At 38.0% G+C, this 19,737-nt stretch overlaps 1 protein-coding gene across 1 annotated transcript in view; it reads left to right on the top strand.

Annotated features, from left to right (window-relative positions):
• Positions 1-19,737, top strand: part of asap2a (ArfGAP with SH3 domain, ankyrin repeat and PH domain 2a) — a 60,284-nt gene that overhangs the window by 27,028 nt on the left and 13,519 nt on the right. The window contains exons 3-12 of the mRNA XM_081347713.1: positions 6,983-7,128; positions 7,578-7,652; positions 11,907-11,956; positions 14,372-14,501; positions 14,602-14,687; positions 15,360-15,435; positions 15,554-15,640; positions 17,239-17,342; positions 17,531-17,600; positions 19,012-19,099. Of these exons, the coding sequence (XP_081203839.1) occupies positions 6,983-7,128; positions 7,578-7,652; positions 11,907-11,956; positions 14,372-14,501; positions 14,602-14,687; positions 15,360-15,435; positions 15,554-15,640; positions 17,239-17,342; positions 17,531-17,600; positions 19,012-19,099 (912 nt within the window). The remainder of the gene's footprint in view (positions 1-6,982; positions 7,129-7,577; positions 7,653-11,906; positions 11,957-14,371; positions 14,502-14,601; positions 14,688-15,359; positions 15,436-15,553; positions 15,641-17,238; positions 17,343-17,530; positions 17,601-19,011; positions 19,100-19,737) is intronic.

Below are 19,737 nucleotides of genomic sequence, written 5' to 3'. Positions count from 1 at the left end.
AGAAACCACCAGAAAAGTCAATCATAATGCAACAATATTTGTGTAATGCTGTTTCAGAAATTGAACACCCAAGTCATTGCCCTAACTGGTATATCTTTGTGTGACTGATTTTGAAGGTGACCCTGAAAATGGCTAATGTAGCAGTCATTCTGTTTCCCCAAAAGCTCATTCAGACAGCCACGGCACGGAAAGCTGCCTGCTAGGTTTGAGTTACCGTAAGGAAGGACACAGCTTGGATCCAAAGTTTTGTCATTGCAGACGAGCGGAAGATGTGCAGAGCTCATATGTCGCTTTAAAAACAAAAGCCAGATCCAAATGCACAGTCAGCCACTGCGGCAGAAAACAAGATGGGATGTTTAAAGTCCAAACACAGCCTGTGTTGAGACTGTACACACACCGCCGGGCCTGGAGATTTATTGTCATAACATTAGCGGCGGCATCAGCTGTATGTGAAGAGCCCTACTGTGAATGCCAAACCGTGTGGTGATCACAAGCTCTGCTGTAGGGATGGCTCGATACCATAATTTTGGTTTCGGTACGGTACCAGAACCTAATACCTCGGTATCGATACTAAATCGATACCACAGGTGACAAATAACCAGCTTCAAAATTTAAGTGATTGAAACAATTTTATTAAAAAACACTGCTTGAAACTCTGCAGTGCAAACAAAAAGTATCAAAATGTTAAAATAAATAAAAAACAGTCAGGGAACTTACAGTAGATTAAATTTTGATTTTGAAAAAGAAAGAAAGAAAGAAACCTGAAATGATACAATTAAAATAGGTTAATATCTATAGCCTAATAATTGATTAATATAGAATAATAATAGAATAATGAAATGACTAATTTTTTGCTGTCATGCATTAACAGAGAATTATCAACATTTATAGCATTTATTCATCTTGGTTTGATTACTGTTTGGTTTGTGTTTGGGTTCATATTAGTTTAATGCATTGCATATAAAGTAATGTTAACATGCTAAACATGTATTAGTATATTTAAATAATAATTACTGATTGATCGATCTAGATTAATAAATGATATAATACGGTTAGGTCAGGTTACCTAATGAATGTTGACAAATGTAGCTTAAATGTAAAGTGTTACTCTAACATTCATATTAGTAATATCCATATTACTACTATTACTCTAGATTCCTTAGATTCCTCTAGGGGTCGCACTCGCCACAGCAGCAGTGATATGCCATTCATTTTACTATCACTAATACTAAAATTAATATCACTAATCTCTTTATTCATTCAAATTCAATTAATATATGATTGTTTGAAAGTGCAAAAATTATGAGACCTAAACTTCATTGGTTCTAGCGTGTCATGCAAGCACATTTGAGCTTTCGTGTTTACCGTGTCATATTTAATTGATAAGCATTATGTATGTGCGCTATGAATAAAAGTCTAAATTAAAACAGTTGAATGATGGACTCACCTGTCGATCTCTGAACTCTTTGAACAAGTCAGGATGATCAAGTGACAAGTGCTCAACGTTAGCCAGATTTGATGTGTATGGGGTGAGATTTCGGTCACAATTCTGCGCGCGCAAGATCACATTTTGAGCGCGCAAAAGGGCATTTCGCACGCGCGTGAACTGAGTTTTGCGGAGAAATGTTCGTCTCGCAGATAAGAAAATATTGCGAGCGAACGAAAATCAATTTTGCATTTAAAATAAGTATTTGGATGTGCGCGGACGTTCTTTCGCGTGTGCAAAGTTTCACTTTCTTGCTCCTTTCATACCAGCCGTGAACGCTCTCTAAGCGCAGACAGCTCGCTTGCTCAACACAACCCAGCGTTACAATATGCCATAATTCCAGCCAATCAGAGATAAGACTGCTAAATTCTGATTGGCTGGCTTGAAAACCAATCACAAGACTCCCTGCATCACCGACTGCGGAAGAGAACTAGTGCAGTTGAGTTTATTATTTATGAAAAATATTCAAAAACTTCACTGTAATTCACTGTATTGTTGGCAATTTCAGTTCACACATCACCGCTGTCCTGATGGTTATACTACAAGACTTATTTTGTATAAATATTGTTTTGCGTATTTTTTATGATTATTATTTATGAAAAATATTTAAAAAACGTCAATGTAATTCGCTGTATCGTTGGCAAATTCAGTTGACACATCACTGATGTCCTGATGGTTATACTACAACACTTATTTTGGGAAAAATATATATTTTAAATTATATATACAATTGTAAATGTATAATTATTATGATTTTTATGAAAAATATTCAATAACATAACTGTAATTCACTGTATTGTTGCCAAATTCAGTTCACACATCACTGCTGTCCTGATAGTTATACTACAAGACTTATAGGCAAAATATATATTCTAAATTGTATATACAATTGTAAATGTAGAATTTTTATGATTTTTATGAAACATATTCAATAACTTCACTGTAATTCGCTGTATTGTTGCCAAATTCAGTTCACACATCGCTGCTGTCCTGATGGTTATACTACAACACTTATTTTAGGGAAAAATATATATTTTAATTTTTATATACAATTGTAAATGTATAATTATGATTTTTATGAAAAATATTCAATAACATAACTGTAATTCACTGTATTGTTGCCAAATTAAGTTCACACATCACTGATGTCCAAAGTTATTGAATATTTTCATAAAAATCATTAAAAAAAATCATAAATTTACAATTGTATTTACAACTTAATTTTTTTTTTTTTCAAAATAAGTGTTGTAGTATAACCATCAGGACATCAGTGATGTGTGAACTGAATTTGGCAACAATACAGTGAATTACAGTAAAGTTATTGAATATTTTTCATAAAAATCATAAAAATTATACATTTAGAGTACAATTATATACAATTTAAAATATATATTTTATCAAAATAAGTGTTGTTGTATAACCTTCAGGACAGCAGTGATGTGTGAACTGAATTTGCCAGTGAATTACAGTGAAGTTTTTTAATATTTTTCATAAATAATAATCGTAAAAAATACGCAAAACGATATTTATACAAAATAAGTCTTGTAGTATAACCATCAGGACAGCAGTGATGTGTGAACTGAATTTGCCAACAATACATTGAATTACAGTGAAGTTTTTGAATATTTTTCATAAATAATAAACTCAACTGCACTAGTTCTCTTCCGCAGTCAGTGATGCAGGGAGTCTTGTGATTGGTTTTCAAGCCAGCCAATCAGAATTTAGCAGTCTTATCTCTGATTGGCTGGAATTATGGCATATTGTAACGCTGGGTTGTGTTGAGCAAGCGAGCTGTCTGCGCTTAGAGAGCGTTCACGGCTGGTATGAAAGGAGCAAGAAAGTGAAACTTTGCACACGCGAAAGAGAACGTCCGCGCACATCCAAATACTTATTTTAAATGCAAAATTGATTTTCGTTCGCTCGCTCGCAATATTTTCTTATCTGCGAGACGAACATTTCTCCGCAAAACTCAGTTCACGCGCGTGCGAAATGCCCTTTTGCGCGCTCAAAATGTGATCTTGCGCGCGCAGAATTGTGACCGAAATCTCACCCCATAGATGTGTTGCCTCCCGTCGCAAATTTAAAGCAGTGTTTGTAGAGTGGTGCATTGAGGTCTGTTGCTTCACCTTTCTCCTTACTTTTGTAGGCAAAGTAATGCTATATTTCACTCCTACTGCTCTCTTTATTTATTAATTACGGGCGTGTAGAATGAGCTTCATCTGTTTGATCCATCGTGTTCCTCTGTTGTCACCGTTTGCCGGTTGTGCGTGACCCGCGTCAGTTTGGGTAGCGCACTGCCGCCTAGCAGTGAACTTCGAAACAGCAGCGCATTAAATACCGAATTGAGCAAAATTATGATATTGTACCGTTTGAAATATAATATATACCGGTATTTTTGCAGTACCGGTATACCGCGCATCCCTACTCTGCTGTAATATTTAGAACCCCACATGCCTTTTTTTGTAAAAGACTTGAACCGGTTAAAGTATTCACTGGGTGTGTTGAAAGTCCAGAAAACATTCTTTAGTGAAAAAATATTTGTAGAATGCAATGGGACTGGCATTATCAATGGGAAATTGGTAAATGAAGTCAGGAAAGTCTGCTGGCCTGTAATGAGATGTGATGAGTCACTGATGCAGCTGGTGGTTTGAAGGAACGGGTCTTTATTATCAGACACTCTCCAACTGCTCTCCTTCCTCTCCCTTGTCACGGTGGGCTGGAGAAGGACATAGGTGACTTTAATTTTTTAAGTTGCATGAGGGTCTCAGAATCTGTCAGAACTCAATCAAAGGATAGCCTAATTAATATCTTATATTTGCTAATAATGATATTTAGAATTTTTAACAGGCACCAAATCCAGACCGATTTAGAATGGCCTTAGCCTGTTGTTCCTAAAGATTGTACACTACCAAGTAGTTGATCGGAAGGAAACTTCTCCATTAACTTAATGTCTGTAGACAACATGGCATATAGGCGAAGGAAAAACGCTTTTACAGTAATCCAATGATCTTCCTTCTGGTAACTATTTGCTAGAATAATGTGTTTGTACTTCAGGTTTGAAATCCCTTTGAGGGAAAGTAAAAAAGTAAAAACCCATTCTGTCTGTTCTACACTATTAAAGGGATAGTTCACTCAAAAATGAAAATTAGCCCATGATTTACTCACCCTCAAGTCATCCTGGTATATGACATTCTTCTTTCAGATGAGTACAATCGGAGTTATATTAAATAATGTGCTGGCTCTTCCAAGTATTCGTCTAGCGACATGCTAACATCACATATTTTGGAATCAATTGTAAATGTTTGCACTTTTCCGCTAATTGTGTGATGCAAGTGACCGTTAAAGCCTAAATTTAGTCAGTTTTGTACTTGTGCGTTAGGTTATGCATACAGTTTACATCAGGGGTGCCCAACCCTGCTCCTGCCGATCGACTGTCCTGCACAGTTTATCTCCAACCCTAATCAAACACACCTGAAGCAACCAATTAAGGTCTTCAGGATCACTTGAAAATTAAAGGCAGGTGTGTTTGATTAGGGTTGGAGATGAACTGTGCAGGACAGTCGATCGGCAGGAGCAGGGTTGGGCACCCCTGGTTTACATGATGTACATACATTCCATCATCAGCATAGTATATGCGCAGCCCAGTTTTTCTAATCATGCATACTCTGTACACTCAGCTTGCACATGTGGCAATTTTTTTGGGGCTAATTAGCTAGTCAACAAGGTAGCAACATATTGGCCCAAAGAAACTTAAAAAACAGAACAACAATGTTCTGCTAGTGATCACAACAACAATAGATGCCTGCTTTGAAGAGCAATTGTGTGAGGGGCAGATACTGGACGAAGATGAAACATTCTGGTGCACAGGTGTCAAGCACCTTTGTTCGCACATGGTTGCATGCTATCAAATGCATACTTTAAAAGACTATACATTCTCTAAGCGTTCACAACTAAACTAAAGTATATTTTGGGCTGAAGACATTGCTGTCTATGTTGAACATCTCATAATTTTAGTGTTGTGATGTTGGTTTAGAAGACATCTGACTATTCTTACGGTATACAGTGAGGCAATTAGTTTTTGGAAAACAGCTTTTTTTTAAATGTTCAGTTCCTGACTACTACATTAGATATCAAGCTAATAGGAATCTGGACTCCCTGCGTTTGAACTGGAGTTAGCAGTTTTTGCTAATGCTTATACTGCACATTTGTGGTCTCGCTTGTATTTATCAAGTGTTTATTTATTGAAGCAGGTGTAGCCATTCATCAAACTGAATAGGCAATAGACATAAAGCATAAACAGATGTCCTATCCCTGCTTTCCCAGTCAGGTATAAGAAACTGTGGTTTCAATATTGAATGGAATCTCCTCAGCATATGACCTTCAGATATCCATTATCCTTATTAGCCTGTATCTAATTACCATGCCTGTTATTGTGACCTGGGCAGTGCTCCAAGTCTACTCAAGCACATGAGCGCTTAGATCTGCTAGAGTGCATCTCCAGGTCTTCCTTTTTTGTGATGTGATGTCGCCACATGGCCCCAGTTCTGGACTAGCTTTAGGGTGATAGCGTACCACCGCCTCACTTCCTGTCCCATTGTGTCCTTCCTATCGAGATACAATAGGTCACCTAAAGAGAAAGCTCTCAAGCTAACTATCGCAGACTGCACTAAAACAAATCAGTTATGAATAAATTATTCATAAGAAGGCATTGACTATGTAATACTACTATGTGGCTATTCTTGGCGGCAGTCTCTGTTTGAGGAAATTGCGCTGGATAACTTTTACTAGTTGTGGTGGGAAGACGTTCACCCACGAGGGAGTCTCGAAAAAAGCTCCAGGTGTTGATTACAAACACGTTGGCACGCTGACTAGCATCCCGACATTTTACGTCATGTCTGTACTTGTAAATTACACATTTTCCCTGCAGACAAACTATGGGGAGTTTGTAACATCACTGCATGAGTGAATTACATGCTTGCTTGTTTTTGTCTTTCATGCTTTGCCCCTGGAGAGGATGACAACTGGGAGAATTAAGAGGAAGTTCTGGGTTTTTGTATTTGTTTAAGTTTCCATCAGGCTCTATCAGGGTCTTTTTGTCTTGCCATACAATAACAATGAACAGAGTGTGGAAAAGACTCCTTAAAACAATAAATAGACTATATTGTGTGTCGGTGGTTGGACAAAATAGATGTGAATAGGTGGACTGTAACTGATAATGCTGGAATATAAGATGCCACAATCTGGAGGAAAGACAGCAACAGTAGGAAAGAACAATATGAGAGGAAGGAAAGCACGATACTGTGACTGCAAAGAATATTACAGTAGGCTTACGTGTGTGTGTAGACCTTAATAAACTTGTTCTTTTTCAATATTCCATTATTCCAAGTCTACATAGAATTTAGTGGCTGTTTTTAATTTAATGAAATTAGCCACAGTTTAATACGCTTACGGATTATTTAAGTTTTGATGTAGACAATATTGACTTTCTGTTTGTAGCTCATGTGGAGAACGAGGAGCAGTACACTCAAGCTCTGGAGAAGTTCGGAGAGAATTGTGTGTACAGAGATGATCCTGACCTGGGATCAGCATTCCTGAAATTCTCAGTCTTCACCAAGGAACTCACGGCCCTATTCAAGAACCTGGTGAGGACACTTATTTTGCGTTTATGTGACTTTTTATTTTATTTTATGTAGAGCAAATGGGTTTCAAACATATTACCTTTCAGCTGTTAATGTGCTTGGACCTCTGGGCCCAAAAGCTGATCTTGAGTCATTGGTCTACAGGGTGGATCAACTTTCATGAAGGTGTTTTAGCAATTACTGGTATTTTTACCTCAAATAAATTGAGCTTAACATTTCAGTCATTCTGTAATTCATGATTTGGAATATTTTCTTGTTATATTTTGCAAACCTAATGAATAATTTCTCTAATGTTGTGTTTGTATGAATACATGAATTTGTATTAATATTTCTCCCACTGCAACTGACTGTTTTGTTTCCTTGTGTCTTTATCTCTGATTGCCGTAATAAGAAAGACAATTACACAGCTGGGAAGACAGACATTTGTCTAACGCTGTGATTTCGCTCTCTAGTTTCAGAACATGAATAACATCATTACCTTCCCATTGGACAGTCTGCTGAAGGGAGATCTGAAAGGGGTTAAAGGGGTAAGTTCATTACTTTAGGTCTATAAATGCTTTTTCTCTGCTTTTTGGCAGTTTATCAGCAGCATATTGATCAGTGCTTGTCTCAAGGTGTTTTAGGCACATGCTAGTCAGCCACAGTGAATGGATAATATTCCTTGGCATGCAGATACTGAGTTTCATGTGTAATCACTTTACTTTTTGCAAGAATGTACACCATAATTCCCTTAGTTTACTTTTTGTGCATTTTATTGATGTTACGTTTTGTCAGAAATTGACAACTCCGTCATTGGAAATCTGTGTTGTTGTTCTTTTTTGGACATTTTATTAGCAATGCAACTTTTAAACATAATGTTCTCCAACGCTGTTGGTTGATTATGTTTGGCAGAAAGTCTAATACCAGTCTTAGACCCCTGTATGTCTGTTTATGCTCACTTGAACACGCTTGAGCGAAAGACAGCTGGTAGCAGCTCTATACTGAACTGATTCTCAGAATGTTCTTTTAGGCAACCTCAGTTTATTAATGTCCACTATGATCTCCTGACCTTCTCTGCACCACGTGACTCTGTCTTGTTAGCTCTAGGGGGGAATCTGATGTGATTTACTCCTAATGAGGCGCTTCACTCAGCTCCCTGTCTCGTTTCCCTGGAGACCTCTCTCTCTCTCTCTCTCTCTCTCTCTCTCTCTCTCTCTCTCTCTCTCTCTCTCTCTCTCTCTCTCTCTCTCTCTCTCTCTCTCTCTCTCTCTCTCTCTCTCTCTCTCTCTCTCTCTCTCTCTCTCTCTCTCTCTCTCTCTCTCTCTCTCTCTCTCTGTGTGATGGGGTTGAAAAGACATTCTGCTTGGGTGATGTGATTCCGTAAGTGTATGTGTAGTTTGTAGTATGTGTAATGTGTAGTTAAAATGAAAGGACCGGTAATGTTTAACTGAATCAGTGAGACCCATATAGACTTTAATTGGGCCTTAATAGTGACTTATTGTAATGTGTTACACAGTGACCTAAGCGTTTCTCTCCATCTGAGGTAGCATTCACAACATCACTGCCTCTCAGCACTATTTCTCATACTGAAGGCCTTTAACGCCAAGACGTTATGCTGTCTTTTATTTATCTTTATCTATATTTATCTTTTTTCCAAAAATTGGTCAACTAATAACATTCACGCTGTTGTTCACATGTCCTGAGCTGTTGCTGTTACATAAAAGTACGACTTGGTGGGACTCACGAAAAGAATATTTTGTTAAATGATAATGAACAGTGGAGGGAGAATCTGCCGCTCTTTCGTCACTGTACTCTTGTACTGTATCTGATATTGTTTGATAAACACCATAGCGAATACATAAATCTGAATGCTGTTTGAAAACACGTAAATACCATTTGACTTCCTTTCTGTGACAAACAGGTGTCAGAAAAGCATATTTGTGCAGTTCTTTGTGTTCTTTGTGTTTTGCTTTTCTTATAAGCGCCACCTACTGTCAGAGACAAAATTTGCATTTTCATTCAGTCCTTTTGCAGTTTTTTCGTATTGGTTTGAGCAGACAAATCGCATTAGAAAACCATACTGTATTTTCTTGCAGGCCTTTAAGGTTTAAGAGTTTGTTAATAGAAATGTTTTATTAAAAATATATAAAATTGTATTCTATTTTTTAATATAAGAAACTATAAAGTCACAATAACAAGAAATAGTCAAAAATAAATGTGAGATATAAAGTTGCAGTTACCTTTCTATTTTTCTACTCTGGCGAACTGTCTGGATTAAAATGATTGGTTAAAATAAGTAAGTAGTTCGGCCTCAACCCATGCAGAAGCATCAGATTCTCATATAAATCCACCTCAGATAAAGATGTAATTCCTGCTTTGTGTCAGCTTCTTGTTGAGGTGATTGGGAAAATACCGGCGGCTGCCTCAATTAACCTGCAGGTATGGAATGCTAATGGTCTCAGAAGGGTTTGCATCAGCATTGTGCTTGATTCTGAGCGCAGTAGGGGACTGCCGCTAATGGGTGGAGATTACAGGCCTTGTCTTGGGCCATCATTCCAGTCATTAACCTGAACTTGTGCCTCATTAACCCGTCAACAAATGGATCTTTGAAATGAAGTGTCTTTGGTTTCATTACAAGGTCATCTGTTTTGTTACCTGTCTTTGGATCCACAGTCTGTTAAATATTTATAAATCAAAATTAATGCTGTACAAAGTGTTCACTGGATACACTGGATGTTAATGAATTCAACCTTGATGAAAATGTTACGGTTTGTAATATGTCAGAAAGCTTGACCCCAACGTTCCCTGTTCACGAGTTGCATGTTTTCAGAATTGCAATCCTCATAAAACAGATGCACAGATAAGCTGACATCATGCCAAAACTCCTCAACTTGATGATGCTGCTGTCTTTTCCGCATCTATTGTCTTACAGTGTGTGTTTGTGAATGACACATCCTCTGTTCAGTCAGTCCACTGACTTTGCTGGAGTAGACGGTTTTGCGGGCCTCAGAGGGAGTGATGTCAGCGTTGAAGCCCGCTGAGCTGTGAATCCCACCCACTCACGCTTTTTTAGACCCCTCTGGCTGATAGATGATGCGGTCTCAAAGTCCAGGTGATGGCATTGTGACTCAGCTTGTTAGAGACATGTTCCCTGGTGCTGTGTGGTGAGGAATGATGATTTATAGTTCAGCTCAAAACGGTGTTTAATGTCATTGGCATTCAGAAATGTGCCAATTCAAACCTCAATAATGGTCTTAAAAACAGCAGCAGACTAGAACTGCATCTAACCACCATTTTAGTATTCGGTTATAGAATAGATTATTCGGATATAGAAGTCTAGCCTATATAATATGTGGTGTTATTGGGTGCAAAAGTTGATACAAATATAATCCTCTTCCAAAACAATGGCAGGGTCACAATGGGATGCTGGTGGAGGAAAACATTTTCTGACTTGCTCCTCCAAAATACTCCAAAGTGGCTCAAGAAATTTAGGCCATGGGAAACGTTCAATTTCACTTTCATGTTCATCAAACCATTCTTTCACAAGTCTTGCTGTGTGAATTGGTGCATTATCATGCTGATACACGGCACCACCTTTAGTGTACAATGTTTGAACCATTAGGTGCACATGGTCCTCCAGAATGGTTCTGTTGTCCCTGGCAGTGGGACTCATCAAGCACAGTAGGGGATGCCATGATATTGTAGACCAGCAAATGAGCGAAATGAGCCAGCGAAATGCACAATTTGTCCTCTGTTGAACTCTCCCATTATGTTGTGTGGATTGCAATATTTTATGTACGTCTGTGCTATTGTTCATCTCTTACTGATGGAATGTGAAATCAGTGAAGATCGGCCACCAGGCCGTGCATATATCGGCATGAAACCTCCAACACTATATTTGTTTCAGTTTTATTGTTCAACCCCTGTATAGATATATAATTTATGTAATTTGAATAAAAAAAATGCCACATCACACCTCTGTTTGAATGGGCACGACACTTCCTGTCTCTTCTAATTCATATTACAATGATTCAAGTTTGGATGTGTGTTCTTGAACTCATTTTTCTTGTCAAACTCCTCTTACTGAGACATTTTGTTGGCACAGATGAGACTGTTTTTCACACAACTCAAGCTGCGTGTAACAGCTGTTATGGAAGCGCATTAGCAGAGTGCATAGGACTCTTAGGAAGTTCCTCTGCAAACACAGCCTTCTGTTATTAGTGTAAACCCTCGGTAGAGCTGCTGCTGCAGAACGCTCTGTTTGTCCAAGCAGAGAATTTCCCTAAAGCTTTCAGATGATGTCATTACAAAAAACAGCAACTGGCATTATATCAGGTACTTTCTTTATGAGCATGACATCATGGGTGATGATGCACACTGAGTTTGGCAAATGAGTGGTGATTTTATGCCACTATTCTGCTAATCTAAGCCTCAGACGGCATTGCCATTTTTGTGCAAAACACAAGCTCCAATCTGATTGGCTGGCTGATGCATCCAGTCTAAACAATCTTGATAATTTGCGTTAATGTTCCTCAATGCATTCAACACAGCCAATGAGCTAACATCGAATTGTATGGCAATGCTGAAGGCATATCATGATGTTCAGAGGAAAAAACATTGCATAAAATTCTACAACCTGGACCAGACATTATGCTGATAGTGAAACGTCTAGCTCTGTGAGACAACGCTGTTGCAAGGCCTGTTTTTCTTTAGTTATTTGGGTTACACTGCGGAAGTCAAAATGAAAGTTGAGTCATACGTTTGTCTAATGAAAATCCTCTGTCTCTCTCTCTCTCTTGCAGGATCTCAAGAAGCCCTTTGACAAAGCCTGGAAAGACTATGAGACTAAAGTGTAAGACATTTTCAAATAATCTAAAACCATTGATTCATGCGTGTTTACTTATGTTTATATCTTAGTCTGAAAATTAATCAAATTGAAAGGAAGCATCAGTTTCCCTAGTGTCAAAATGAGGGATCAGTGCCGCCCAGCACTCTGGATAATGAGCTGTCATTGTGACCACCTCACTTCCTGTACTCCTGTCCTATGCTATCACACTGATTGTTCTGCATGCCACAATGTATGACATTTATAGAGCACTTCTTATATATTTCCCAAGCTGCAAGGGACATTCTTTACTGAAAGGGTAATATATTTTCTTATAACACATCATTTGATTAATTGATTTACCTTTAAAGGCAGGTGCTTTTTATGGTCCTGTCTTTATAAATATCATTGCTGTTTTCCATCATCGGCAGTTTGGCTCAGTCAAATACATGTTTCACTTGCCCATCACTGGATATAATCTCCGGTGTCTGATTGTGACCGATACCTTCATGTTTCCAGACAGAAAGAAACAAAACCAGCCTCTAATGTGACACTGGCCCTAACTCCATTAAACTGGTTTTCATCGTCACCACCACTACAGTTTGAGTTCTCTTCAATCTCTGTGTCTGTGCAAAGCTTTCGGCTTTCTCGCAAATTGCAGTTTGCGTGGCAAGCTTCATTAGTGCAAATGACCTGCTGATGAGTATGCTAGAGATCTCGCTGTGTTTGTGTAATAGTCAGAGAATATGAAAAAAAAAAGAAAAAAAAGTGGTGCCTCGAGAGAGCAGGTGAACAGCAGGAAACATCAAATCACAATTCATATTTACTTCGTTTGCGTGTGTTTCTTTCTCCCAAAGATAAAAGCAACACTCCACCATTTTATGTTAAATTATTTTGAACTGGTTTGATATTGAACATGATTTGTTTTCAGTAAAAATGGTGGACTGTTCTTTACAGTCACCTGTGGAAGTGATGTGCTGGCATGAGGGAGTCTGTTCAGACTCATTTCTTCCATCTGTCAGATGTACAGATGCAATACCTCATTGTAAGTAATCATTGTCGGGGAAGCTACTTTGAAAAATGTATGCTTAAAAAATATTAAATAGACTTTTTTTATTGTTACCTGGCTTTTGCAATGAAATTAGCCACAAAAAAATGTTTGACTACACAAAAAAAAAAAAAAAAAGAAGAAGAAGAAGAAAAGAAAACCTTGCAATGGACTTGTGGAAACATTGAGTAGTGCAAATTAGTCAGAGAGTTTCTGAAACGGTTCATTGAATTTAAGTTTTCTTTGGAACCATTAAGTAAGTGTTAGAACAGGTTCACTAAAGTGAATCAGACTTGACATTGCTTTTTGAAAGACTATCAAAAAGTGTAGTTAAAGGAATAGTTTGTCAAAATAAATTCTCATTTACTCACCCTCATGTTCTAACAAAGCTGTAGAACTTTCTTTCTTCTGTGAAACACAAGATATTTTGAAGAACATTGGGAACCAAACAACATTGAACCCCATTGATTTTCATTGCACGAAACAAAAACCAAACAAAACATTTTTTTTTAATAACATATTTTGTATTCTACAGAGGATAGATGTGCATAGAGTTTTGGAATGAGATGAGGGTGAGTCATTTTTTTCCGTTTGGCTGAACAATCCCTTCAATCACTAAGGGGCCATTTACACGACACCGTTTTCAACTTAATACAGAAAACGTATGCGTTTTAGCTGTTCATTTACACGACAACAGCGTTTTGGGAATAATCCCATTATCGCCTCAAAAAAAAATACAGCCGTTTGTAGTCGTTTTCGCGGATCCGTGTGAACGGGGATCATTTTTACAATGTTATCGCCTGTACACAAAAAAACGCTAAGGAAAAACTTTTCCATGTTTAGTACATCAGTCGTGTAAACATCCTAAAATGTATTTTTATTTTTGGGTGAAAAAAAAAAGCATTTTGAGTTAATAGTCTGGCTTCTCCTCATCACTAAAATACAGAAATCAAAATTGTTGTCAGAGGCAGCTTCTCATGCTAACACATCACTTCATTCAGCGCTTGATGCATTTTATCGCAATCCTTTTTTGCCTTTACCTTTTCTAGTTTCACTGACTAGAAATGTTTTGTACTGGAAATGGCTTCTAGTGTTCAGCCATCTCCTGATCACATCTCCATGCTAGGCTTCAAACTCTGAAAGCAGAGGTTCCAGAAATGGCCAGCCTGCTTCATGATCGGCCACTGGAGCTGAGAGCGTATAAAGGCCTAAACCAAACGCATGAGGCTCTCTCTGGAATCCTTCCCAACAGAGGAAATGCTGCATCCGTAACGTGGGGTACAATATGCCGCTGGAGCATATGGAAAAGAATGCCCTGCTGCATGAGTGTTTCCTGTGTGTGTGTTTGTATTTGTGTGTCTGAATTTTCAAGTTCGTCTGTGTGTTTGGCGCAGTTCTAAAATAGAGAAGGAGAAAAAAGAGCACGCCCGACAGCACGGAATGATCCGGACTGAGATCAGTGGAGCGGAGATAGCAGAGGAGATGGAAAAGGAGCGCCGTTTCTTTCAGCTTCAGATGTGTGAGGTCAGAAGAGACTAATTTCATTGGAGAATCCTATTATGGTGCTGTAATAGGCACTTCCTGTGCCGTGTGTGCTTCAGTCTCCTCCATTGGTTTGTTACAGTACCTCCTCAAAGTCAATGAAATCAAGATCAAGAAAGGTGTCGACCTGCTCCAGAATCTCATCAAATACTTTCATGCACAGTGCAAGTAAGTCTGGCCACATGCCAACGTTTGTATTAAACAATGGCCATCATAAGGGCCGGTTCACACAGAACACGGCGCTACTTTTCTATTGTTTTTCTATGTGAACACGTGCAAGACGGACATATTTAACCCTTGCATTTGCATCTCGCGCGTGACACATTCTAAAAATGCGGCCACAAATTAAGTTGTTCATCTTTTTAAAATAAGATTGCAGGAGACTCCCGGGAGGCGGGGTATCTGGCGTTTCCAGAGCTTGCTTTTTTTTTTCTGTTCCACTGACCTTCAAAAATGCATTCTGTGTGTACCGGCCCTAAAACAGCATTTTTGGGCATAAAAAGGTGCAAAACGTAAAAAATAAAAACTATTTAGGAAGGCAGCTCACTAGTTTATTATATTTTAAGGGGTTTTTAAAGGATTTAAAGGGATAGTTCAATCAGAAATGAAACTCATTTACCATTTATTCATCCACATGTGGTTCCAAACCTCTATGACTTTCTTTGTTCCATGGAACACAAACAAAAATATTCTGAGGAAAGTTCTTAAGAGTTTATTTTTTTTGTCCATACATTGTCAAACTCAATTGAGTCCAGTGTAGTTTTTATACATTTTTTTAGCTGAAATGGAGCCTGTGTTTAATTATTTTGAAAATAACTGGCATTTTGTCTTCTGTCATAGCTTCTTTCAGGATGGTCTCAAAGCAGTGGACAACCTCAAACCCTCAATAGAAAAACTCGCCACAGACTTGCACTCGGTGAGAGATTCACAGATAAAAAGCATTGCCATACCGGGCCCTAAAGTGGCTCACACCACTGATCTCAAGATCAGTTCTCATTTTTAACTTCTGTTTCCACTTCTGATTATGTCTTCAGATCAAACAGGTACAAGATGAAGAACGCAGGCAGCTAACCCAGTTACGGGACGTGCTAAAGACATCTCTGCAAGTGGAGCAGAAGGAGGTTAGTCCTTTCTCAAATCAAATCTCTCACAATTCACAGCAATAGAAAAACCACAACACGATTCACAGTGCTCTGTGATGTGTTTGATGGGTATCGATTAAAATGTTTTACTTCAGCTCAGCTCTTGTCTCAGTAAACATTGCATTGAACTGATGATCAACCTCTACCGCATCATCTTCCTGCCAATTTTCTCACCCTTAAGCTTTAGTCAGTCTCGAGACATTTAAGTGTTTTCTCGAGCAAGTAGCTTTGGCATATATGATTACTGACATTAAGAGATTACACACATTTAATCTCAATGCAAATAATCAGAAGTTAACAATCCTCTTAACTCCATGTGAACAACTAAGAGTTTTATTTGTCCCGCCATCTTATTATTACACTACTGGGTTACACCCGACAGCCCTGTTTATTATAAGAGTGCACAATATATCTGGGATCATAGTGTTTTCAACCTATATATTTTATTTATTGACTGTTTATTACTATAGGTGTGTACAATATATCTGTGATCATGTGGTTTCTGACAATTAATTTGATTTTATTATTTCATTTATTTTATTGTTATTTTTATTTTGATATTATTTTTGACAGCCTTGTTTACTAAAGGATTACACACTATATTTGTGATCATGTGTTTTTTTTCAATTCTAATTTTTTTTTTTTTTTTTTTCAGTAGGCAACTTAGTCTTATTTGGATGACATTGATGACACTATTTTTTCCCATTTCAAGAAGCATATTACTCTCAATTTTTGGGTTAGTTCAGCAAAAATAAAAAAAAAAAGTCATCAATGAAGACATTTTAAATGAAATTTCAGAGATTGAATGAACTAAAAGTGAGACTGGGTGAACTAACCCTTTAAGTGTGAATTTAAGTGTTTGGGTTTTTATTTGATTTAAAAAAAAAAACTTTTTTTTGATTGATTATCAACCATAACATACTAATAACTGGCTATTGGTATTACCCAAAGTTTGGAGTTTTTATGCATTCCTACCGTATGTAGGAGTGTTGTTTTCAGTTTGGTGTGCAAAATGTATGAATAACCTGTCTAAAGAATGCTCTCTTCTCTTCTTTAATGCTACCGACCTTTGGCAACGAAGTCTAGGAGAGTAAGTGCCTACTTGGTATACATGAACATATTTGCGCATTTGCCTTTTGTTTACAAAATGTAGACTAAAAAACATTCAATACAGATTAATAGATTAAATCTAAGGCTGTGAGTGTAGTTCACACAATGTTGCCACTGATGTGTTTTATCCAACCCTGATTTATATGGCATTATGTTTAAGCCGAGCTTTTTACAGCACACACCGTCAGAATACAGCGCATTTTCTTTCGCTCAACTCAAAACATCAGTACTAAAATGGAAGCGTTCTCATTACTGGCTCAGAGCCTTGTGTTCCAAAACAGTGCGTTTCCAAATGAGCTCAGCTCCCTGGAGAGGCTCGAAGCCCACTGCTCCCATTTCCTCACTGGAGTGACAACACTGCCGTAAAAAAAACACAGCTTTTCGCTTCCTCTGACTGCTAACATGCCAGTGGTTCACTGCTGCTGTGTGTACACAGAATACACTTACATATCTGCATCTCCTCACAGGACTCACAGGTTAGACAGAGCGCCACCTACAGTCTACACCAGCCTCAGGGCAACAAAGAACACGGGACGGAGCGCAGCGGGAACCTTTACAAGAAGAGCGATGGGTAATCATATTTTGGCATCACATAACAGAGTGTGCATTAAAATGCCATATTAGTGAGTTAATGCACACTCATTACAGCGACTAAAGTCCATCCTGCATAATTGATCATGTATTTAGAGCAGTGGAGGTGTGCTTAAACCTGTGCTGTATGTTGATGTGACTTTTACTGTTTCCTGCCTCCTTCCTCAGGTTGCGGAAAGTGTGGCAGAAGAGAAAGTGCACAGTGAAGAACGGTTATTTGACCATCTCGCACGGGACGGTACGTAACCGCATCTGACCTTCTTCATATCTGATTGGTTTCCGTGCTCATATGCTTGTTATGTACATTCACTACTCAGTAGGCTTTTAGCCACTTGGTGAACATCATTAGTCATTCTAGTGTATTTTCTAGGGCCATTTCATTTGGCCTCAGTGCTGTTCAGATTTGAAGACCAAGACAACTGGCGAGAGGATTACAGGAAGTGTAGTATAAAAGAGGAATTCAACAGTTTTTGTTCTACACCTTTTACTGGTGCTTTTAAATCTGTGGTCTTATTGCGAAACATCAGCATGTTCTTGCTGTGGCTGATCATTTAAAGGGTTAGTTCACCCAAAAATGAAAATTCTGTCATCAATCATTCACTCTCATGTCGTTCCAAACCTGTAAGACGTTCGGGTTTGGAACGACATATAAACATTCATCAACTCACACATCAGTTGTGGTAAATGGAAGCTCAAGGATGTTCGTTTGACGTGCGAGAACCAATGAGGTTCATTCTCGTGTTACACAACAAGTTTGAGCTTCAGTAAGAACCAGTGAGGTTCATTCTCGTGTTCATTTGTGTTCTGAAGATGAACGAAAGTCTTATGGGTTTGGAACGATATGAGGGTGAGTGATTGATGACAGAATTTTCATTTTTGGGTGAACTATCACTTTAAAGTAGGGCAGCAATTAACAGCTGAGTTATGACAATTTTGTATAAGTACGAAAAAAGCCAAATACACGTACATTTCTGAAGGGATTTATAAAGGTGAATGTGAAATATTGGTAGTCTGAGAGTGAATCTCATTAAAACTAAAAGAAATAGAAAAAATATACAAAATATTGCACAACGAAAATGAATCCTGTTTAAGGACCAATAGGTTTTTTTGTGTGCGAGTTGGAATGTTTTTTCCGTGTAATTATTCTTGTTAGATTCTCATTACTTTAAGAGTGTAGTTTTTCCTGTATTTAAGTAAAAAAGATACTGTAGTGCAATGTAAAAATAAAAATGTAATCAGTATAAATTAAATCCAGTACAACAAATCCAACCATTATGTAGAAATATTTCACAGTCAATAATAAATCATAATTTGTTGCATTATAGTAATGAGACTTTTTTTGTATCACACCATGTCTACACCGGACACTACAGTTGTCACTTCATGCTGCAACAGCTTGAGACTCTCTACACTGGACGCGACAAAACGCGAAAATCTAAAAAAAAAACGGACCTGTACATTTTCCATTTTCTTTATAGTTTTATGGGATTCATCCCTGAGTTAAACACTAAAGCATGGTATTAGGATAGTGTAATGGGTTGAATGTTATCTGTAACTGAAATGTTCTCTCTCTCTCTCTCTCTCTCTCTCTCTCTCTCTCTCTCTCTCTCTCTCTCTCTCTCCTCTTCTCTCTGGTTTCTCTGTCTCAGGCTAACAGACCTCCTGCCAAACTCAATCTTCTCACCTGTCAAGTGAAGCACAACCCAGAGGAGAAGAAAAGTTTCGACCTCATCTCCCGTACGGTTACACCCGTCACAATTACTTCACACACATGTTTATAAATCCGATTTGGGAGATCTGTAAAACGTAGTTAAAACCTGGCTGCTAAAGACCTAGCTGAGAATGTTGAACTGTGTTGTTGTTGTTATCTATGAGGAAATATTGGCTGAGGAAACAGTGACCCTGGCTGAGGGACTTTCTCCCATGTTCCTGTGCTTCCTTTAACATCTCATCTAACCACAGGAAACTAATGTCAGAGAGAAAAACAAGTTCAGTTTTATGTGTCGCTCCATGAGTGGGAGAGTTTGAGCTTATCTTGCCTGCCCCATCCTCTTATGTTTTTTTTCCAGTTTTCCTCATTCCAAATGGATTCTCACAGTGGCACTCTTGTGAGGGAAATGCAAGCGTTTCTTCCTCAGTAGAATCGAATTGAAATTAATCCGTTTATTGTCATTTTATAGTTATACAACAAAATTTAGTCTCTCATTCGAAAAGTGCACACACACATACATACCAAAAATATAAACTAATGTAAACAAATGGTACAGAATGTAAATGTAAACCGTGCAAAAAATAAAGGTTCTTCAGATAGTCTATTCCAAACAGCAGAGCATTTTAATTCAGAGAATTGAATTAAAGCTGAATAAAATATAAGA

The sequence above is a fragment of the Scardinius erythrophthalmus genome, assembly GCF_964197995.2.
Source record: "Scardinius erythrophthalmus genome assembly, chromosome: 19".
Taxonomy (NCBI): Eukaryota; Metazoa; Chordata; class Actinopteri; order Cypriniformes; family Leuciscidae; genus Scardinius; species Scardinius erythrophthalmus.
Note: the sequence above shows the minus strand (reverse complement) of the source record. Positions and strands in the feature narration are given on the sequence as shown.